General features: G+C 35.0%; 1 protein-coding gene across 1 annotated transcript in view; it reads right to left on the bottom strand.

The window, feature by feature from the left end:
• Nucleotides 1–25235, bottom strand: part of Fmn2 (formin 2) — a 359014-nt gene that overhangs the window by 51390 nt on the left and 282389 nt on the right. The window contains exon 12 of the mRNA XM_076832359.1: nt 16635–16686. Within this exon, the coding sequence (XP_076688474.1) occupies nt 16635–16686 (52 nt within the window). The remainder of the gene's footprint in view (nt 1–16634; nt 16687–25235) is intronic.

The raw sequence follows: 25235 nt of genomic DNA, 5'->3' as shown, positions 1-25235 counted from the left end.
CAGATATTTATTTTTAAGTGTAATTTTCAGAAAGATATATAAGACAGGGGGCTGGAAATGTGGCTCAGTGGTAGAGCGCTCACCTAGCACGGGTGGGACCCGGGTTCGATCCTCAGCACCGCATAAAAATAAAATGCATTGTGTTGTGTCCACATACACCAAAAAATAAGTATTTTTTTAAAAAAGAAAGATATATAAGACAGTCAAGCTCTTATATATAACAGATTTCCCCTGCCTCTGCCACCAAGGAAGAAAAACAACAAATCTTTACTACTTAAGGTAGGCTCCACTTTTACAAACAAAGCTCTACTCAAATACACCCCCCCAACATGGACTTCCAGGAGATTACAAATACTGTGTTGTTACATTGTCTCCTTAAATTTTTACTAATGTAAATGAAGGCAAAAATAACACATATACTTGTAAATAATATCAACGTAAATGTCATATTTATATGTTACCATTCAATTTACAACATATTTTAACGTAAATATTCTTACACTGTTATTGAGTAGTAGGAAGGGCAAGGACATAAGAAATAAAGGACAGAGTATTATTTTGGCAGAACTGAACAGCAGCAAAATATTTCCATAAACACCAGCATTTCATTCGTTTTGGCTTTAAAATTTCATAAATGAATTCTCAGATTGCACAATAGATTACTACTCGTATAACATTCAACTTTTAAAAAGACCTGAATTCCTTTCTTGGCAATGTGCTTCCTTACTCTCTGATACTGGAGAAGTAATTTGTCAGGACTGAAATTCTCTATTTCCTCACCTACAAAATGGTCGCTAAAAATTACCCTACCGGTTCATTGTAAGAATTTTGTGAGAACCAGTTGGCTAAGATTTCCAAAGCCCTCCATCCCTCATCGTAGATATAGACACAAGCACAGAAGAAACAATCAGCTTCTGTGTCACAAACAATTGGAAATATATGATGGTGCTCCCTTCCGAGGTAAAAGGACTTGTCACAACCCAATCCTAAATTTCACTTTGAGGTAATTTCAGAGATGTGAGGCTGGAAAAAGAAAATAATAACAATCAAATAATATTTGGCATTTTAAAAATGTACTTTTGCTGTTTGGAGAAATCTTTGCTTCACTAGCCCAACAATATTTGTAAGATATTCCTGGCATGTTGAAGAGCTGCATAGCACTGTCATACCGAGAGGAATACCTTTTTTATAAGAGTGAGCAAGGAGCCCCAATGGCAGCTGTTGAGGTGAAAAACAAGCACTACCACATAAATATTTGCAAGCTAACTGGATTCTTCAGCATCCTAACATTTTTGAAGACATGAATGCAGTTTGTAACGTAAGGGGAAATTATTCCACTTCTTGTCCATATCTACAGGGCCTATCTCCTATGATTTCTAAACATTAAAAAAAGTCATCTAGGAGATGCCATTGTAAGGTAAATAAGACACTGGGTAACTGTGGCAGCTTTCCTATATTCTACTGTCTAGCCTGAAGATATTCCTCTATTCTTCAACCGTTTTCCCATTCTTTCTCACCCACAGGAATCACACAATGTCTCTACTAGCCCTCTAAGGCCAGTCAAAGCTAAGTTGCAGAAGCTGAGTTCCATGACGGGTTGGTCAGTCTATTAGTGTTCACCATTCTTATGCCACTCTCAGGAACTTTTAGCCACCCTTTATCATGACAAGCACACTTGTCTTCCTAAGCACCACCCCTTCAAAGCCCATCTTTCCTTTCTGTACCTATGTCCCTATGGACTGGAGTTCCAGAACCACCACTATGAAGTCTCTCTACTAATGTTACTCTCATGCCCTTGAGATCTGAGTTTACATCTTCTTTCTCCAATGTGTTTATTTGCTACTTTTTATTAATAAAACTAAGACTTTCACTAGACAAAAGCAACTCACCCATATTGCTCTTCACTGGAAGCCTTACATTTCCTTGTCCCCTAGCCTCCCAAATCCAGGAAACTAAGAAAGGGAGACTCCCTAGTTGTCCTCTAGTGCCCTTCCCACGCACTGTTTCCCCAAGATTGTGCCACACCTTTTTTTTTTTTTTGAAGTTCCTGACATCATTTATACTTACTCAACTCCTTCCATGGTTTTAACTTCCAGTAATTAGATCATAATTTTCCTGTGTTTTGTGACTACAATAGTCATCTCTACTAAAATGCAGATTCTCTCTCTATAGTTATAGCATTTAATACATGCACACGATCATGTGCAGCAACCAAAAGTGATTTTAAAAAACAGACCACACCATCTCTGTCAATATTTCAACATTTATCTCTTTCTCTTCCTCTCCAAACTTTTGTTAAAAAGTAGCTTACTCTCAGAACTTCAATTCCTTATTTTCTTAATTCTATTACAATGCAGCTTTTAACTCCATGACTCAAATTGGGCCAAAATTCAAATAAAACAATTGTTAATAAGAGTACATGCTGTCTTCTCATGAACAAAACAAATGAATATTGTCTTTAGTTATATATCAGTGTTGTTCTTGAGCTTTTCTGCTAATTTACCTAGACTTCTGTAATATATAATTCACCTATTTTTCTTTTTTTGTTTTGGAATGACTTCCCTTTCTGTTGTGTTATCCTTTCCTTACAGCAACAATTCAAAGTGGTATTTTTCAAGGTTTTCAGTCTTAGGCTGCTGATGAGCTATGAACCCCATCTCCTGGGGTGATCTGGCACATTCTCCTAGTTTCTGCTTCTTTCTATAATGATGACATATATAAAACCCAGCTACCTGCCACACCCCTCAGCTTCACACTCAAACACTAAACCAAATCCTCAGCATTTCTACATGACTATTTTATACACATCTTCAGCTTCTTATCTCCTTCTCTTAGAAATGTTACCTTAGTTCCCCATATCAGAAACCTGAGGATCATTTTAGATCAACCCTAGAATAGAAGGACATGAGATTAAAAATTTAAAACAAAACGAAACACCAATTTTAGTAGAATAAATAAAAAAGGTAAACACTCAGGCCCAAGATGTGTACTTCCAGCAACAGATAAAACTCCGAGTGCTTCTGAGATAAGAAACAAAACAAAACACACACATATGTATATGTATACACATACATCCCAGACAACCTTCTTAACTAAAAACTATGATACAAATATGTTAGAAAAAAATTAAGGAAAGGAAGTAGGATAGGATGGGGACTAAGAAAGAGAAAGCTAAAATGACATCTACTATTATCATAGTTAACAGATAATGCCTAAGTGGGTAACAATGAAATTGTAGTGCAAGCACATCACTGAGGAATAATAAAGCAGAAAATACCAGGGGAAGCAGATTAAGAGAAAGGTAAGAGTAGGAAAGGGTGTTGCAGAAGGCAGCTGCTTGTTCAAATAAGGCTGGGCACTACTTGACTTCATTGTGTCTACACTTACAAATTTGAGAAAAATAAAAATTAATAAAAAGTGAAATGAACAAGAGAGGCAGTTTGGAAAAATATGTGGATAACAAGTTTGGAAAAATTTTCTTAAACTAACTTGATTACTGTGTTTCCTCTGCAATTCATTACTTAGTAGAACACCAAAAGACAATGAATCACTTAGAAATAAGTAACAGAAATAGAAATGAGCATCAATAGTCTGTGGCTATGATGCTGGCAAAGCTTTTCCCATTCCAAATCTTATAAATATTTCCCAATATGTTCCTCTAGTTAAAGTTTCAATTTTAATGTTTATTTCCTTAACTCTTTTGGAATGTATTTGGCTGATGGCCTGAGGTAAAAATCTAGAAATCCAGATATACTCTTGGAGTCCAGAAATACAGATCTGCTTCTATCAGAACCTCATTACATTAAGTCTGAGTTTGCCCATCTTAATCTTAAAACCTTGCTTCAAATATTTTAAATTGTCTTCATTTTGTCAAAAAAAAATTTTTTTTCAGATTGTTAGATCTACCCAGTTAGGAATTTCAAACAGAAAACCTTACCAGTAGTGGTTTTGAATCTGATCTGGGACCTAAATATTTCTGTTTTAGGAAGGAATTAAGAAATTATCAAAGAAAATTTTGCCGGTGTCTTTCTATATCTATTTTTTTTATATCAACTAACTTAAAACCTCTCTCTCACTCTCTCTTTTTTCTGGGTTATATACTATTACCTGGGAGGCAGACTATTCCATCTTTTACTCATTTCGAGTAAATCTTACTGAATTTATTCCGAATCAAATGCTAAGCATTATACCTAAAATAAGCTATCAGGTTTTGAATTTTGACATTTAATTTCCTTTTACAAGAGTGCCTTTCTTTGATTAAATTTGTTACCAAAAGCTTGGTCCTTGTCCCGGATGCCAATCTCATAATGAGAACACAGTTTTAAGAAAAAGGAAAAAGGAGGTTTATTGCTTTGCTATCAGTGGAGAGGCACAGGAAACTCTGGTCCCAGAGGCTGTGATTCTGCCCTTTAGCATGAACAGGGAGCTTTTAAAGAGATGATTCAAAGGCTATTCTCCACTTGTTTTCTGTTGGAGATGTAACTCACCTGTTAATTTGGGAGACAGTCATTTTTGAGATTTTCTGGTAGCATCCCCAAAGTCTGGAATACTTCGTCCCCATGGTGGGGTTTATACTCAAGGACAGATAAATTTGTTTAAAATGGGGAAGAAAGGTAATCCTATTTCCACTGAGATTAGGCAGGGGACAGATTAGGGTGGAACAGGGAGAGAGGAAGGGAAAGAAACCTGCTCATTTTTTTAAAAAGTTGAAGTGGCAGAGGAGCAAGGGCTAAGTGGACAACTATTACAAAATGATATTATTAAAGTGGGCAATTATTTCTGAATACTGACTTTTAAACACTTCAATATAAAACATAAATTACTCATATTTCCTTATATTCTTAGTATATTTTGTCCTGAACTAATAGGTTATGAAAACATACCGTTATTTAATTGAATGTAATACTGACTCACTGTAGATTTAGCAAACCAATAAAGACACCGATAACTACTTAATAGCTTGTTGCTAGTTCTCCTTATTATCTGGGCATGTTTTTTAAAACACTACAGGTCAGGATAATTTGTGGAGTTTACACAAATATTACAATGCTAAATAACTGTATGTCCACGTTATTGGTAAAGACAGGGAAGAGATCCACCAGCCCTCAACTATTTACATTAGAAATTCAAGTCTTCTAAGCTATTAAAACAGAATTTGGGGGATGATGCAGTTTAGTGGTAGAGCGCTTGTCTAGCACGCACAAGACTCTGGCTGGGTTCAATCTCCAGCACAGGAAAAAAAGAAAAAAAATAAATAAAATAAAAACACCATACAAATTTCACATTTTCTATAGTATTATGGATGAAAAGCACTTTTAACAGAATGAAAAGGTAAGTGTCTTATGCATTTTACATTTATACACTAAGTAAACACACTAATTAAAGAGGTTGCTTTTTAAAGAAGGTTAAAAGTCTACCAGCTTGTATCTGAAAGACAATTGAGTATTGGGGTAAAAAAACAACAACAACACATATTTCAAAGTTGAGAGGTTTTGAATATTATGTAAATTTATCCCTATCTAACCAGAAACATAAGAGATTTACATAATGGGAAAAAGGAAAGGTAACTTGCATGAGTTTTGAAAGAAATAAGACCTACGCTTTATATTTATAGGAATAAAAACTAGAAGACTCTTAATACAGATTTTTAAAATATGTATGTCAATCTACAAGGTATTGTTTCTTTTCTAAGAAAGACAGCAAAGGTGAATGAGTAGTTTCAAAAGAAGGAGACTAATCTGTTTTGTTTTAATGGCAAGAGCACTGTGATTCATTGTTTGAATGTTAAAACCAAACATTTTCTGATTTTAAGTTCTCTACATCAATAACTACAAAGTACCTCCCATCACCAATATTCAATCATGCTCAGCAGATACTGAATTCTTCAAATGAAAATCACCTTTACCAGAGTGAAGTTTCACATAATATAAGAAGTGAAAGATATGAAAAAAATAACCTGTGGGGAGAAAAGGAGAACAATGGGACTCAGGGAGAGAAGGAAGATAATGGGTTCTGGACTTTCACCATTTCCTAGCAACAATAGGCTCTGAACCTACACAGCTTCCCATTCTACAACTCTTTCCCTGATTGCCCAACTTACACATTCTGCTATGATGAATAAGTCTCACTTAACCCTATAAAAATTAGACCTTTAACCAGTTGCTATTTTTTAGGAGGGAACTCCTAAAAATGTGCCTCCACTGCTTAATAAAGCATTGCTGATCCCTGGAGGTCTGTCCCCATTTAACTTTTGCTTTCAAGAACATGGGGGTATGTGCTGGATATTCACTTACAACACCCTCAAAACAACAAACAACTGGGAGAAAAATAGCAGTTCTAATGTCTTTATTATTGTGTCCTCTCAAATTTTTCTTCTTTCCCCTGATTTACTGAAATTGTTTTTCTAATTTCTGTTGCCCTTACTGACCTTTTCATTGTAGGCTCTTTCTAGTAGATTCCTAGACTTGAAGTGAGTCAAGGTTTTATGGTCTAGTTTCTCAGATACTTCTTAGGCCAATTTTAAAAACCACACCAAATATTCCCAATCTCTTTAGCCTAATCACACTATCCTCTAATCAAATAATTTTGATATAAACTCATGAGTTTTTATCCATAAAAACTCATAATTTACTGCTAACAATGTAAAGATTACAACCAAAACCAAAGAAAAGACTACAAATTATTTTGCAAGGATATACTTTCATAACATTGTTATATAACCCCCAGTCAATTTTGGAAATGTTTTAGTGGGTTAAATAATATACAATAGGGTTTGGCAATCTTCTGGAAGTAGCATGCAAAAATCTACATCTATTCACACTAATCTAAGGTTTTGTGTGCCAGTAATAACCCCTCTCTTTCAAAAATCAGTATAGATGCAAATTTCCATGCCACAGTATTACCAGAGGGATTAAGACCTATTTTCATTGCAAATATTCTAATGTTTCTCTTAGGAGACTATGTGACCAGGAATGGGAGTGTGACCTTGGTCTCACCCAGATGGGCAGATGTGTTTCGGGGAGGAGGAGGCAGAATAGAGCTATGGAAAAACCTTAGGCTTCTGAAGGAAATATGTTTGAAAAGTAGAAAAATGCATACTCTTTAAGGAAAAAATTTTTAAAAATCATGTTTATTGTACACTTATCTACATGTTTAGTTAGTGTTAAATATAATATTTACATGGTCATGTTGAATTCTCAAAACAAATAGAGGAAACTAAGACTGGAAAGATTTAACAAGCCTGCCATCAACTTAGAAGTCATAGCTATCTTCCTCCTTGACACTCCATGCAGATGCCCAACCTGAAAAGTATCGGAATTTATGTGATTATTTTCCTCCTCCAACTCTGATTTCAAATCTGCAAGGTGTAATTTCTGTTGCTCCAAGTTCACAACTATACTGCCTTTAAAAACAAGTGGTAAACAGATCAGTCAAAAAGTTTCTTCATGTTACTTTTTAAGTTTATCCATACTTGATGTATGAAATAGCAAAAAATCAAATAATGTAAGAGTTTATAGTCTAAATATTCATACAATGAAATGAAATTCAACTTAAAAAAGGTAAGTCAATAATTCCACCAAATTTTCCCTTTTTAAGGTAGCTCTATCTCTAGGCCTTTTGTTCCACTAATCTCTCCTGATGTGCCAATTTTTTCTTCCTTACATTGATTTTAAAAAATGGCCTAACGTACTGCTCCAGCTGGGGTAGACAGGGTACTTCCTGAGCCCATGTTACCTGTTCAGGATCAATCAGACTCACCCTTTCAAGAATTTACATTAATATATACAAGAAAGAGATAGACTTGAATCATTAGGGGCAAGTCACCATGATAAACATTAAGAAGCAAAAATGCCATCGAGCAATTATATTGTTTATTGCTTGCCATTTATTGTTCTATTGAAGACAGAATTAGATAGGCAGTTGGCAGAGATATGTAAATCAAGTTAGCTCAGATCAAGGAGGCCAATTTGAGTGAGTCCTGGAAGTTGGAGACTGCTCCCTGAGGGATTGAAATGCCTTCAGAGCCCTTTCTACACCCTTATCAAGATAACCTGCCCCAGAAATTGTCCCTCCATACATTGAGTTGTAAAAGTTGTTAAGTAATATGTCCAGGGCTGCTCCATCCTGCTCTTCCCCCTTTAGCCCACCAGTTTCCCACCTAGCATTTCCACATTTCCTGGCCTAGTCAAGTACAAGGAAGGAGAAAGATAAGAGGAAGAGAGAAGGAGAACAAAGGAAGCCTAAGATACATAAAAAAGCGGAACACCTTGCTTCTTGTTATACTAGGACACCAGCTATGGCCCCCTCCTCCCTCCTGGGAGAGGTCTAAGTTACCAGATGATTTCTAATAATGATCTTTTAAAGCAGATTTCCAATTTGCCTGATGAAATGTGTATATAGAGGAAATCATCTACAACTGTTTTATTCTTTCATGTTTTCATTCTATCAAGAAAAATATTTCCCTGTCAGGGTGATTTTAGACTATTTTTAAAAACTGCTTTTATTTAGTTTTTCTGGAGTATCTGTTGTTTTATCAATTTGTAAACCATAATGGACTTGAATAATGTTAGTATGGTTAAATACATTTGAAAGCTTCTTTATTAACTTTTATCCATAGAAACTTTGTTTTCATAAAATCCCAAATAGTGGACAAAATGATAAATCCTTTCTTTGTAGCATTATCTTCCCCCTCTCCACCCCAACACCACATGTATTTCAAGAATACAGTGATTAGAACCCCAGAAAAATATAGTAGGTCTAACCTCTTTCAACATGGAGAAGAACATAGTTTCAAGAGACAGTTCTTATTCTAGACCCAAATGTATTTTTAAATAATAGAGCAGAAAAGATCTTCTTGCCCCTATACTACATGGAAGTTTCCATTTTTATAATAAAACTTTTTAAAAGGGGAGAGATTCTTTAATGCATTTCCCCTTGTAATTATCAACTCAAACTGGATGAAAATCTGTTAACATTCTCCAAAGCAGAAAGTGCTTAAGTTCTTCTATTCAGAATGCATTAAAGTCAACAAACAAGAAACATTTCAGGAGAGACCACCATCCTAGAATGTTCTTTTTATAATTAAAAGTGGTGAGCAAATCTGCAAAGAGCATCATGGAGTCTCACACTGGTAAAGGCCAGTGGATTTTATAAAATTTAAATAATGCACTCACAGAAGAAAACAAAGAAAAGTGCTGTACCTAAAATTTGCCACATGGCCTGGAAAGAAAAATGTATGAAATACAGGTTTCTACCATCAATCCTCGGAAGGCTTGCTCTGATGGGTATCCAGACATAAATCTTTTGGCAGGATCCGAAGTAGTTAACTAAGAATCCAACAAACTCTAACTTTGCTTTACTTTATCAATATTGTTAAGGGAATGATGTCATTGTTTAGGGGTTTTGCAAAGACATTCCATGTCACTTCAGTTTTTAATACCAGGCTGGAGCCTGCATGGTCTGCCAGCATAAGCCAGATAAACAAAGACCTGTAGACTTTCTATTCATCTTGGGATAGTTACTCAGAAAGATTCTGGAAAATATGCCTATTATGAACTAAACATTTCACTTTTCATTTTATCCATGTGCCAGAAGTCCATTCCTTGGATAAACACTTTACAAACTGACACTCTCAAAGTCACTAAACATGATAAAGTATGTGTGCATCAGTTCAGGATGGATTAAATATTTTCTCTCCCATGACGAAAGAACAGTTATATACTATATGAAACCACTGGGCCCACATTCCTTTCCTTTTTTTTTTGTTGTTTTTATTTTGCATGAAAGATTAATTTTCCATTTCAACTCATTTGTTATGCAATCTTGGCTTTGGTAAAATATCACTCAAGCAATATTACATGCAGAAATAGAATTTATTTTTTAAAATGTGCGATTTAAAGTTCTCTCATAAATGTGCTTTCTTCCATTACTATTTCTTGCCTCTGATTACTGATTATTTTCAACTGCCTATGCAAATATTTAAGTGAAGTGGGAGAGGGAAGGGAACCTAATGTATTCTCCTTAAGAGTTAAAACAAGGACCCTATGTGGTACATTACGTATATTTGTAAACTATATAGTCAAAACATTCATCCCAAAATGCTAAAACAGAGAACAGTAATTTATTACTTCTGTATGATTGTGCTAATTGCTTCTCTAGTCAACAAATTCACTATAGTCTTATGGTGTGATCAGAAGATTAGTTCCAGAGACTGGGGATGTAGCCAGTGCTAAAGCATATCTCTTGCAGGCAAGAGGCCCTGACTTCAATACATGCATACCATCCCCCAACTACCACTAAAAAATAGAAGAAAGAAAACAAAAGAGGATTAATTACAGTTGAGCTGTCTAGTTGTTTTCAGCTCTTGGGGAGGGGGATTAGATTTCTAGTCTGAAACATAAAAAGAACAGTGTTATGTAACATTTTCAGTAGCATGTATATGTCCAATTGAAAAATAAAAACATCTTCAAAAATGAATGTTTCCATCCACAGGAAAAATCACCAACTTCCTTGAAAAATATCCCTTTAAAATAGTTCGAGTGGTTAGATGCATGTTGCTCTGACATTACTCCACAGGGTATCAAGTATTATGCCTTACTCACCCTGATTTCCTTTATCTAGAATGTCAACTAAATTAACTGACAAAGGTAAGTTATCTAACACAATAGATGCAATGTGATGCATATTTTACTTTTAGTTATTTCTATCATCTTTATTGATGTTAGAAATAAACAATGATATTAAAGCAATAGATACACAGCATTTCTGAAACCTGTTCTTTTTCCATGTCAAAAGTCAAAAAGTCAAGATGTGATTTTCATCTATGGAGACCAAAGAAATACTAAAAAAAAAAATTAAAGAAAAATCTGAAGCTACCCATAATTTACCAAATAATTAAGATTTCAGAGTGTAATACAGTTGATTTTGTAACTCTTAGCCTTCTTACTCTTTAAAGTTAGATATAAAGGAATGACCATTTATTAGATAAATCCAAATTTTCTACATTCTTTGCTTGTGAGCTGACACAGATGCTAAGTAATTCTGTGGGAAAATAAAAACAATCATAGTCAGTCTTGTGATATTTCTCCACAATTAAAGAAAAGCCATGTATGCTAATTAAAAATAAAATGAGAAACTGAAATAAACACACAGAGTGGGAATGTAGCCAATCTTAACAACATTTCACTGAAATCCATCTTGTAATACAATATGATAGCTTGGCTTCCCAATAAAATCATCTGAAGACTGGAATATATTTGTTCGATTTGTATTTGAGTTTTGGATATGGTTCAAGACTCATCTGTCTCGTTGCCTTACTTTCTGGGAGAATTGAAGAGTTCAGTCAACTTATTTATTCAAAAGCTATATATTTTTGTTCATGTGAAATAGGAATTCAAAGTTCCACTTTTTAGATTAATAGAAAAAGGCATGATTAAACAGTCAGAATTAGTACATAAAATTATTGTCCTAACAAATATGAAAATGTTCTGACTCATTTTAAACATATACTACCATTGTTTCTTTTGAATGTTTTTATTTAGTCATAAAATAAAATGATCTGAAAATACAATATTCTACTATAGAAAACAATTCTAATTATTTTCTTGATAAAAGTTCAGCTTATTCATTTTTAAATGGAATGACAGACATTTTTTTTAAAAGGCACTACAACAAAGAAAAATTAATAAAATTCCTTTCAAAGCAAGATTACAACCCTGTATGTGTGCTATATTTACAAAACATTTGCACATGAATAAGCTTTCATAGCAAGGCCTCCTATCAGCCATACTTATGAACAGCAAAGGAGAGCCATTCCATTCTCCCAGACCAAAAGGATAAAAAGGAAGGATGAGGTTCTGTCCCTTTTACAAATGAGGCCAAGGCTCTTTGTGGTTTATCCAGTTGCATTCTGGAGTGACAGAGCTGGTTCAGAGGAAATGTCAGGGCCCTGTCCACCACACAATCCTGCTTTCTTTCATAGAATGGTAACCTGGGTGAGCACATGAAATACTAAATTGCCTCAAAACCTTTGGGCAACATCTTTTGGTATAGAAAGGGTTGTTTAGTGACGATAGGATCATCTTTTGATCCTAAAGGCATTTGATAGATTCACTCAGCAGTCACAATATTCTGTAAATGACTCTCATTTCAAAAAATCAAAGCACTTAAATTGGTCATCAATTTGACACTGAGTCTCTTGTCACAGGGTATAAAGTAAATGTAAGCCTTCTTGAGCATTAATAACATCACTGAAGTTATGGGGGGAAAAAAAAGCACCTCACCAGAAAATTCTTTGGATTGGGAGGTTTTTCAATATAATCATACAACTGAAATTTCCCTGTTTATTTTCTGTTTCAAGGTAAAAGGGCTAATAGAAGTGTGGAAACTGAAGATCAGTTTAAGCAAGCAAACCACCTCCAGAATGGATTTCATCGGTTTATGACACCATGATACATAGAACATAATAAGAATAACCAATTAGAAGGAAGACTGAGAAATCATAGGCCTGAATAAATACATATTTCTGGTTCTTGTCTCCCTTAAGGCCTTGTTGAGGCAAATGAAATATTTAGAGATCAAATAAACTGATTGTGTGTTTTCTTTCAGTTCTGGTTGGGGTTGGGGGGTGGCAGGGAGTGAAGGTAAAGAAACTTTTGGTTAATTCAAGCACAAAGAAGAGTGCCATAAACACCATGGCTTTGAATCCTAAAGATGTTTATATAGATAGAGAGCATATTTGGTTATTCACTCTTGGGGATGGAGTGGTATACGAAACAGTCAAGCCTCATAGGGAAAAGGAGACCCAGACTTTAGAATGCAGGTCAAAATCCATAATTCCTTCAAATGCATGAGAAGAGCCAGCCAGTCTGGCTGAGTGGAAACCCTCAGCACACCAGGCAGAAGCATTTCACATGAATAGTCCTAGGAGAAGCACTTAATTCAGCTGATGCTGATATACTTATTTTGTCAATAGTAGCTACATGGTATGTAGGACTGTAGTGGGTGATTTTATTTTTCAGTCTGGCTTCTCTGGGTCAGAGTGATTTACCGGCCAACCAGTCAAGATTGGTCAGAAGTTGTGTGAAAGCCCTTAATACTAGAAAGGCTTATAACATACATTGATGAACCTGACACTAGTTAGAGAATGTCTCCATGTCTGCCTCACATCCCAACCTGATGCTCATGGGTGTGGATACAGCACAGTACACTTATGCACAGATTTCCTGACTGCCAGGGTTGACTGTGATCCCCAAAAGGATCCTTCCTACTGTCTTCTTTCCTCGTTTTCTCTATTGAATTTCTCATGGAAGTTCAGCTTATTCATTTTAAATGGAATGACATTTTTTTTAAAAGGTACTCCAACAAGGAAAAATTAATAAAATTCCTTTTAAAGCAAGCTGACAAATTGCTTTGAAAGGAATTTTATTAATTTTCCTGTATGTATACTATATTTACAAAGCATTTTCCATTTGGCCTGTTGTTATTATATCATGGAACTACAAGAGCTCTCTTTAGTTGCTCTCTACCAAGATCTCTGTAGTTTTTCACAGAGCCCATAGGTATGAAAATCTACATAATCTGTTCTTGATAAAATCAGTCCTCTCAGAAGGAAATGAAGATTGTTGAGCAGAAAATGTGTGCACTTACTCCAGAGCTGAAGTTGGTATGAGACAGTGGGCTGCTTCTCCCACAGGGAAACCCTCTACAAGTAGAAGCTGAGGTAGGTAGTCCCTAACCTTCATGGTCCCCACCCTCACCTTTCCTGGCATAGACCATCCTGGTGGAAGTATTAGGGTCCAGTAGTTTTGATCTGTCCACACAGGATAAGAGCTTCCTCCTGGAGTTGTAAGTAGGGGCTGCTGCCTACTTGACAACTGCCTATATTTGAGTTCCTGCAGCAGTTCCTATAAGATTGGAGATGTATGCACATATCTTTAGTTGGTTCTGTTTTTCTGGGAAACCTTGATTATATAAAGAGAATGGGGAAGAAGAGAGAATTGAGTCAGAAAGGAAATAGAGTGTATTGAATGGAAACTCCTGACTTCCTCCCAGGATTTACTTTTGAATATGGAAATTCAAATTTTCTATGGCCAAACTTTTTTCAACCTTTTTTCTTGAAATTAGTTCTTGATACATTGAGAGGAATGGAATATGACTCACACACCACCAACACAACCTGTTCTTACCAAGATTCAGTAGATTTTCTTGATTAAATGACTCTTTATTTGCTGTATGCCCTTAGAACAATTTCTAGAACTGGTAAGTGACTCTTTTATATGTCCTCCGCCAATCCAATGTTTGTTGAAAAAAGAGTTCATTCTCAAAGTTGGTCTCTTAGGTATTTTTGTGAATATAAAGGAAGGGAATTTTGAAAAATCTCTAAGATATAGGTGCTTTACATATGTTTTTATATCACTTAATTTACTTATCATAAACTGATCACCACATTTAAAATGTGGGTATTGCTCCTCTTTTTTTTCCCCCACAGATAAAGACATGGATTCACAAGTAGAGGTAGATCATTAGAGCTATATTAGCAGCCGTTTGTTGCAAACACCAAAATATAGGTCTAATGCCAAAATTCATGCTCCATAACCATGCTGGGGCACCCAGTAGTGGATTCAATGTAAAGAATGAAAAACAAAAACAAATACTGAGTCCAACATCTAACTCTGGTTTCTATTTCCACCACAAAATTTTGTTAATTGCTGATACTAATAATAATGATGGTGCAAAAATGACACAGCAGTTAACATCTATTGATCATTTACTAAAAAATACTAAGCATCTGTTACAGATTATCTCATTTAATCCTTTTCTACAAAATAGATACTATAACTGAAGGTTATGTACTGGTGCAGGGTCATAGAGCTATTACCTGTAGGAGGCAAGAATCAGACTCAATGGTCATGGAGCCAAGGTTACACAGTCATCCTATACAGAATTAGTATTAATCATTGCCCAGGTTACATGAGACTGCCAAGAAAATGATATTTCTCTGGGGAAATGTCAAATGCTTCATATGACCCATTATTATTTTCTCTTCTGAATGTCAGAGTGACTTGTTTAATTATAAAAAATGGCTACTAACAATTTCATCATTAGCCAGTATATTTTTTTTCATGCAACTAACTGAAATCTGTTATGATTTAAGGTCTTGAGCTCAGTTTTTGATTTCCATAGAAAATGACCAATTATGAACAATTTGCCTAAGACAATATTTTCTATCAACTTGAGAACTACTAAATGTGTGATATCTGTGCACAGAATATAAGGATCTTGCCTAATAAAGTAATGAAAAAGAACCTCTTCAATGAATTTTTTCCCTCAAGAATAATCAGATTCTCTTTAAAGGGTATGATGGTTAATTTTATGTCAACTTGGTTAGGTTATAATACATAGTTTTGGGTCAAACACCAGTCTAGTTGTTGTGAAGGCAGTTTTTAGATGTGGTTAACATCTAAATCAGTAGAAATTAAGAAAAGCAGATCCCTCTTTTTAACATGGCTGGGTCTCATCCAGTCAGTTGAAGGCTTCAGACCGAGGTTCCTGAGTGGAAGGAATTCTGTCTCCAGACTGCATTCAAACTCAAGATTTCGACATCAGTCCTACTGGAATTGCCAGCCTGCCAGCCTGCTGACTAATTTTAGACTTACCAGCCTCTATAGTCATACCAGCCAATTCCTGAAAATAAATCTCTCTCTGACACCCTCCAACCCCCATATATCTCTAATTGGTTCTATTTTTCTGAGGAACCCTAATACATAATTCAGATAAAAAAGAAGAATACATCATGAGGCAGCAAAGCAGAGAGATTCCTGAGATACTTTTTTTTTAAAATATTTATTTTTTAGTTGTACTCAAAACCTTTAGTTTGTTTATTTATTTTTATGTGGTGCTGAGGATCGAACCCAGGGCCTTGCACATGCTAAGCGAGTGCTCTACCGCTGAGCCACAACCCCAGCCCCTTGAGATACTTTTCTATGCTAGCCTTTGATTGTAAATCTCCATTCTGGAAGTGAAAATGCATCCCAAGGAATCTCTTAGTTTCCTCCCTAGAAGTTACTTTTGATTATAGAAATTCAATAGTTTTCATTACAAAACCCTTCAACATTTTTTTTTCAAAATTTTAATTTTTGATTAAATTTTTTTTGTTCTAATTAGTTATACATGGCAATAGAATGCATTTTGACACATTGTACATAAATGGAGTATAATAACTTCTTATTCTTCTGGTTGTACATGATGTAGAGTTACACAGGTCGTCTAATCATATATGCACACAGGGTAATAATGTCCAATTCATACTACCATCATTCCTACCCCTTCAATTTTTATGCTTTTAGTAGGTTCCTACTACCTTGCATTTTCTTGTATTACCTTAGTCCTAAATCCTATTTGAAAGAGAAGGTGCTAATCCCAATAATCTGATATTCAGCAGAATTTTACATCATCCAGAGTCATAAAAATAAAATTCAGAAATTTATTGAGAAATTCAAAAACACCATTAGTTTTATTTAACATATGAAAATAAAAATTAAACTAATAATTGGTTCCTTGGAATGAAATATACTAAGAACTTTACAAGTCTATTCTTAGAGGAAATATTATATTAAAGGAAAGAAATTTCTTACCATTTATGAGTTTCTGTCAGTGAAGTCTCCTCTGCCTCTTGGTCAATTTTAGCTGAAAATGCAAGAAAAGGAAAGGATGTAATAGACAGTACATAATCTCAGGCAAAATATATTAAAAAAATGAAATTTATTTTAATTTTTTTTGACACTGGGAATTGAACTCAGGGGTACTCAACCACTGAGCCACATCCCCAGCCCTATTTTATTTAGAGACAGAGTCTCACTGAGGTGCTTAGTTCCTCGCTGAGTCCCTGCTGAGGCTGGCTTTGAACTCGTGATCCTCATGTCTCGGCCTCCTGGAATTACAGGTATATGCCACTATGCCCAGTTTATTTTATTTATATTAATTCTTATGTATTCCAACCAGAAGTTGAGTATGGATTTTAAATCCTTAAATGTCATATGATTGAAAAGATTATACAGTTTAGAACATTTTTAGGTTCTAAATAATTTATTTATATTATTAGTATTATTTTTATACTAACTTGAAAAATGAAAACACTAATTTTATGTTTACGTCAAATGTGTCAGGGTTTACATGTCAATAATTAGCTGAAAATAATTCTCTCAAGCAAAAGTACAAACATGAAGTTAAGAAACTACATAGCTGGGTGTGGTGGCTCATGCTTGTAATTCTAGCAATTGGGGGGCTGAGACAGGAGGATTACAAGTTGCCTTAGCAACTTAGTGATGCCCTAAGTAACTTAGTGAGACTATGTCTCAAAATAAAAAATAAAAGGGCTGGGGACGTGGCTCAGGAGGAAAGTGCCCCCAGGTTCAATGCCCAGGACTGCCCCCCCCCACCCCCCCCAAAAAAAGGAGGGGAGAGAAACCATCTAACCTTCTTCGGCTATGGAGCTATGGTGAGAATTCTGAACCCTTTACAATTGTGTTCAGATTGTATCAATTGTAACAGATCACAAGTGAAAAATCATAATCTTATTTTATCTAAAAGTCTCCCTTTTGTGGTAGTGTGATAGTGTACCCATTTATTTGCTGTAATTTTTGTTAAAATACAAAGAATGGTAGCCTGACACAAATTCAGAAATCAAATTTGGAAAGGAGATTAATATTTCAAATTGCTTAAAATCACCTACAAATTCCATTGTGTAAAATTAGTATTACACTGTTTTATGTATTATTCCATTCCTACCCCCACCCCCCACCCCTCCCTCTCACATACATACACTTATATTTGGGAAAAAAAATTCCAAAGACACTGCTATTTTCAGTCTATTTTATTAGAATAAAAAAAAAATTAGTCTTGATCTGTTCAGTTAATTTCCTAGTTGGTAACTCACAGTTTGAAAATCACTGAGCTATAGAATAAAAAGTAAACAAACAAACAAAATAAAACAAAGCAAAAGAACAAATTTTAAAAATCCTGGAACTAGTAAATGAAGAAGTTGTCTTTTTATAATCATTTCCCTCTGGGCCACACTTGGGGCCATTTGGATACATCAGAAGACAAAGTGGACCAGGGCCAATGGATTATTAAAAACCAGGAACTATGCACAAAAGAAAACCCATGGTCCCTTTAGCAATTGTCAAAGTATCTTTATCATTACTTAAAACACAATAGTACAGCTTTGGCTGGTTAATGTTTTACAACTTCAGGACAGTGTTTTCTCGAAGGTCTGTGCAGTATCTACAAAGTCATAACTAAGTGTCATACTGCCACTCTTTGCCAGAATTGTCAAAATTTAACAGGGATTTCTCTCTCTCACTATCTCTTTGCTCCCTCCCTCCCTCTTTCCTCCCTTTCTTCTTCCCTCCTTACCCTTTTCCCATTTCCACTGTCTCCTCCCTTTCCCTTTTTGTATTTTAGAATGTTTATATAAATTTACAAGTCAGTCATTAATCAGATTTAAAACAAAACAAAACAAAACAAAAAACCAGAATCAATGTTCCATGATTTTACTTGGACATGGTTCTAGTCTTATAAAATCTGCTCTGGCCTACCTAGCATTAAAAAAAAAAAAAAAAAGATTTTCTACCTAAAACAATTCTAGAACCACATAAAGTTTGTTTAAGGGAAAATAATAAAAGCACCACAATGTATACCACTATCAGGAAGGACATTTTTTAAAAAAATCTTTTTAAAATACAAAGAATAAGACTAAGATTAGAAGACAGAATTTCTGGACTATTTTAGAAGATTCAAGAAAATTATTTATGAAACTTAAAAACATAAAAGAATGATATGCTGGAGATTCATACCCTATTTCTAATTCTGTCAATAAATTAGCTGTGTGGCCTTTGGCAAACAGATTGATCTGTTAATATATACATAAAATATCATGCATAGTGTCTCCAATAATTAGTGGAGACAATAAATGTGTTATGAAATTTTAGAATTAAAGATCTTAAAATTGTTTAAGTGATATAATCCATAATTGTGTTTAACTAAGTCAACTTCTATTTTATTATGTTTCAACTTTATATGCAGATAAAGAGAGCACAAACTTGTAGCTTTCCAGAAAACACAAGCCCTTAAATTAGGGTAATTGGAATAAACTAGGTTTCACTTATTCATAATTATTCCTTTTGAATGTATACCAAAACAGCTCTTACTTCAGTACATGGCAAGTTTGGCTTTCAAACAATACCACTTTGATCCAATATGGCAGAAGACTGATTTTTACCAAAGGAACAAAACATAAAAACAGATCCTTTTACCAAACCTAATTGCTATATGGCAATCATAAAGCCAAATTCGAATAACTGAGAATACTTAAAAATTCTTTACTCTCCATTATTTTTACAAGATTTTCAAGCTAGGGGATTTGTATATTCAAACTGTAATCAGCTTTGATAAACAGTCAAATTAGAGATCAAAGAAAGAGCATTAGATTTTCAACTCTTGATGAAGAGTCAACAATTCAATGAACCTAACAGATTTTCCTTTGTATGGAAATCTTAGTAAAAAATTTCTGAAAAGTTGAGGGGCAATTCTTTTTTTCTGGACACACTGAGATACCTACTTTCAACATGCTATTTGTATAAATGCACCATGAAGGTTTTGTTGCCACAATTCTTTTAAACATGCTCAGGATGTTCACTTAGTGATCGGTGCAGGATGTGTTTGCTTTAGGTAGTGAGGATGAATCCACTAAACTGAAATGTTATTTCATCAGTGACAATTAAAACATAATTTGGAATAAAATGTGAATAAACCTGTCATTCATTTAGGGAGCACAGACCAAAGTCTTAGTCCAACTGCATTTTTCAGTTTGAGGAAAAACTTATACATACTGTATGCCACCACTGTTATAAGCACAGACATCCAATCACAACTTTGCTAAAGGTGACATAGAAAATAAGGTGATTTTTAAAATCTGCAACACAATACCTTAGTATGAATTTTTAATTTCCTCACTTTTTTCAGAAATACAAAAATTATTTGCATTTAATTTCTAATGCCACACATGACAAATGGTTTCGAAAGATAGTGTTCTTTTTAGCAACAGTTTCCTACATATTTATAATCTGCTATTGATAAAACTGATCAAAACAAGTATGCTAAATGAATTATATAAGAGATATAAAAGATTTCATTTTCCATTTCAAATAATATCAGTTTCCCCCTTCTTTTAGAATGTATAGCTCATTTTTTTTTTTTTTTTTTGCCACATTGAATGAGAATTACAGCTTTCTAGTGATTCACAATCAACAATACTGGGTTGGGAGTGTTGCTTAGGATGGAACACTAGCATAGCACATATAAAGCCCTGGTCTTGATCTTTAGCACCTCAAAAGGAGAAAAAAAGACCAACAAAAAACCTAATCATAATCAAGATTACCATAGGAAAGTTAAAGAAGAACATAAAAGACAAATAGGCACAGAATTAGTTTGTAGTGGTCTTCAAGTTAGCATCAGATCACCTGGGCATCCTGTGCCAGAGCCCCCTAGGTAGCCTTGACCGTCTTCCACAGAGTTGCTTGACAATTCCTCTGCTCTAGGGCCAGCCAGAGTTCAAGTCTCTGCGGGCAGCTGCCTCTCCTGCACCTGATACCACAAAAGTTACACTCTCTATTTCCCATGCAATGTGTCCTTACCACTCTGCCTCACATTTCCGGATCCTATTAGGGACAATATTTGGGTGTTGCATATCAGATTTTCAATCAGAAAACCCTGGGTTTGAATTGAAGCTTAGCCCACTAAATTGTGATAGATTCTAATAACTGAACATCACTTTGATACATTTTTTTCATCATTAAAATAGGATAACACTTTTTCATTGAGTTGTTTTCTTTTATTCCCCATACTGGAGACTGAGTCCAGGGCCATGTGTTTGATAAGTCAAGGGCTCTAGCATTGAGTTACATTCTCAGTCCTTTTTACTTATCTTGAGACAGGGTCTTACTATGTTACTGAGGCTGTACTGGATCTTGTGATCCTCCTGCCTCAGCCTCCAAAGTAGCTGGAATTATGGGCCTGTGCTACCACACCTGGCACACTTTTTTTTTTAAGTGAAAAAAGTAAATTTGTTAATTTTATTTTATTTTTGGAGGGGGTATGAGAGATTGAACTCAGGGGCACTCAACCATTGAGCCACAACCTCAGCCCTATTTTGTATTTTATATACAGACAGGTCTCACTGAGTTGCTTATCACTCTACCATTACTGAGGCTGGCTTTGAACTTGCTATCCTCCTGTCTTGGCCTCCTGAGCTGCTGGGATTATGCAGTGTGCCAACATGCTTGGCTAAATTTATTTATTTTTTTATGTTATTTATTTTTCTTGGGGGGGTGGGATTCTTTCTTTCTTTTTTTTTTTTTTTCTTTTTGGGAACTGGGGATTGAACCCAGGGCTTTTTTTGAATGCTAGGCAAACGCTTTGCCAATGAGCTACATTCTCAGTCCTAAATTTATTTTTAATTGATACATAAAAACATAAAAATTGTATATATTAATAGGTATCATACAACGTTTTGATACATGTACATGTGTAATGTTTATGTGAAGTTAAACATATCTACCTCCTCATTTATCATTTCTTTATGGCAAAAAAAATTTCAAAATCCTTCCTTCTAGCCTTTTGAACTATATAGTATGTTATCTTTTTTCCTTTGGTGACAAGGATTGAACCCAGGGGCTCTTAACCCCTGAGCCACATCCCCAATCCTTTAAAAAAATATTTTATTTACAGACAGGGTCTCACTGAGTTGCTTAATACCTTACAAAATTGCTGAGGCTGGCTTTGAACTCACTATCCTCCTGCCTCAGACTCCTGAGCGGCTGGGATTACAGGCTTGTGCACTGAGCCTGGTTGTTATCTTTATCTGTAGTCACTCTACTGTGCAAGAACACATCAGAACTTCTTGCTCCTATCTAACTATAAATTAGTACCCGAAGATCAATCTTGCCCCAGTCCTCACTCCCACTGTTTTCCCCAGGCTCTGGTCACCACCAGTTTGAGATCAACTTTTTTAGATTCCACAACTGAGTGAAATCACACAGTATGTCTTTCTGCTGGCTTATTTCACTGAACATGATGATCTCCAGTTCCATTCATTTTGTCCTACAGGAGGAGTTCATTAATTTTTTATAGCCCAAAGTATCCCATTGTGTACATGTACTTTTTATAAATTCATTCATCAATTGATGGACACTTGGGTTGTTTCCATTTCTTGGTAATCGTGAGTAATGGTACAATGAACTTGGTAGTGCAGATGATTCATGAGATAATGTATAAATTGCCTGGTGCATTATAATACTCTTTCTGAAGTTCCCTTCATCTCATTTCCATATCACTTTTACTATGAGAAGGGACAGGGATGTGTTGCTGCCAAAATGTGAAAAGCCTCCCATTTGAGCAGCACCACAAATCTCACTTTTTCATTCTTCTATAAAAAATCTAGATGCAGAATTAAAGATATACTGTGATAAAATGAGGGTGCTTCTTTATGTCAGTACAGAACAATTATGGCCAAGAACTTTACAAACTCTGGCAATAATTGTAAAATTTCTTTCTACTCAATGTGTGTGTGTGTACCTGTTTTAATAGACTTAACACAGATTACTCCCCATGCCTACAAGTATAAGCAGAGACTAACAGCTTCTAAGAATTTTTATTTTTAAGACATAGCAGTAAATCAAATTGCTACAAGGTAATTTAATAAATTTAAGGAGGACTTGCTAAAATCTAAAAGATAAAATGATTTTTAAAGAAAATTTGCAATGCTCCTCTGAAGCAGCTCTTCTTATTCTAAACATACAATGATAACTACTCATATCCTGATATTTGAGATCCACTGCCAAGAAAATGTTCTAAGAATAAGTCTACTGAAAACAGAATTCGTAGTGGAGTGAGAATCAAGAAAGCAATTGGTTCTCTACTGACCATGGAAAGAACAAGGTGAAGTAATTTAAGGGGAAAAAAAAAGGCACAGTAAAAAGTGGTTTGTACAGAGAAACTTACTACCTCTTATTTTTTAATAGACTAAAACTGTAGAGAACTAGACTTACAGAAGTCAGTCAATTACTGTTCCTTCAGCAGCAAACTGGGACCTTAGATTTTAATGAGAACCTTACAACTGTCATTCTTAACTCCCAATCTCAACTGTTAGACATTTGCAATTTAGGGCAGGGAAAGCCTTAGCTTAGAACACTGAACTGAGAAATAACGAACATTTTAGAAGGCAACCTTTATTTATTTGGGTACTTTTCTTTCTATCTATTCATTTATTTTAGAGCTAAGGTATAAGATACTCCTTTAAGTCTGATCTTACCAGAGATCACTAGCAATCATGACCCTATGCCATGGAACATGCAACTGGTTAAAACAGCATTTTAATGGTCCTATCTCTGCACCACAGCATTCACTGATGTCTCTCCTCCCGCAGGACTAACACTTCCTCCCTCAAATCTCTGCCTCCACAAATATTTCCCGGTGGTTGCTGTCCTACTAAGTTACTATTTTGACCCTATGATTAGTGTCTGTAGTCGCTGTCTGGCTCCAGACTCTTTTGCAATGTGAAATATTTCTGATGAACTTGTTCCAAATGACTCTGAGTAAGCAGAGGCACGGAATGGACGCCCTTTCTGATCTTGAGCTTTCATGAGGGAATACCACATATTCCCAGGTAATTGGAGACAGAGTTGCATTTGAGTAATATCAGATGGAAAGCAACTCAGAACCCTTTCATCTGCTTGTCTAGGCTCTAAATCTTTTTGCTATTTTTCCTTTTATTTAAAGTGTTAACTAGTTTTTGTTTATAATTAGCTATGAATGTGCATTTCAGTTGCTTTTAAGTGCAGCCAGTATGGGTTATTTTTTAGACAGATGCAGTGCCTTTCCTCTGAGTCATTTAAAGTTGTCATTTAACTGCAGATATATTGCTTTAGTTTTCAGGCTTTGGAGACACTCCTCCTTTTGACAATGAACTAAAAGTCAAGTAAATTTAGTTAGTTTATATATGTCAGGCAGAGTACGACTATCAGAATATCTTTCCTTAGATAGCAAAAGAAGTAGACTTAGGGCATCCTTTCCTTCGTGCTGCAAATGTTCTTAGGACAATAAAAAAAAAAAAAATGATGTGGAATACTCCTGGGAGGAATGAAGCTAATATCTATGAGGTATTAAATTGCAATGTAGTCTTTTTAAATGCTTTTCAGCTAATTCTGAGGATTACCTCAGCTTTATAATAGAAATATATACCACTTTTATAAATAGAAATATTGTTGTATATAAATAAAATATAAACATTTGCAATTAAAACTCAAGAAATAGACACAATAAAAAATGTTGCATACTTCAAAAATTTGCTATATGTGGCTTCTAGCCAAACCTAAAAGACAGGAAAGTCAAGCATTATTATTAGTCAGCCTGATGTACTTATTGAAGTGATCCTCAGTGAAATTTCTTTCTAAATTTTCATTTTAAGCCTAAAAATGTTTTGAATATAAAAAAACAGTGTATATGTGTGTGTGTTTGTATATATATAAACACATATATAATGATTTTTACATTCTTTAGACAGTACAATGTACTTTTTACTCTTTAGTTGTTGATTTTCAAATAGAAAATTTGTTGTTGACTCCACGTATTTTTTATAGCCAATCATACCCAAGAGCTCTACATTGTTCTACAAACAGAAGAAGAAAATCTGATGGACTTTCACTAACATGGCATAAAAATACAGACATATCTAAGACCAACTCCATCTCTTTTCTTTATCAAAAAATGACCATTCTACTGAAGAAGACAAATCCAGCATACTCATGAATACCAAAATGAACTTAAATTTGGATCTTTCAGAGGAAACAAAACTTTTTTGTTGTTGTTGTAGTTTTTTTCTTTTTTTGGGGGTACTGGGGACTAAACTCAGGGGCACTCGACCACTAAGCCACAATCCCAGCCTGTTTTTGTATTTTATTTAGACACAGGGTCTTACTGAGTTGCTTAGCGCCTCAATTTTGCTGAGGCTGGCTTTGAACCTGCGATCCTCCTGCCTCAGCCTCCGGAAATTCTGGAATTACAGGTGTGCACCACCATGCCCAGCTCTATTGAGTTTTTAACCAAAAATAGGCTAACACATGTTGTAAGACTGAACTTTTAATATGAAAAGCAATACTGACAATTCCAACTTGCAGATC

The sequence above is a fragment of the Callospermophilus lateralis genome, chromosome 13 (assembly GCF_048772815.1).
Source record: "Callospermophilus lateralis isolate mCalLat2 chromosome 13, mCalLat2.hap1, whole genome shotgun sequence".
NCBI lineage: Eukaryota > Metazoa > Chordata > Mammalia > Rodentia > Sciuridae > Callospermophilus > Callospermophilus lateralis.
This window is presented reverse-complemented; position numbering and strand designations above follow the sequence as displayed.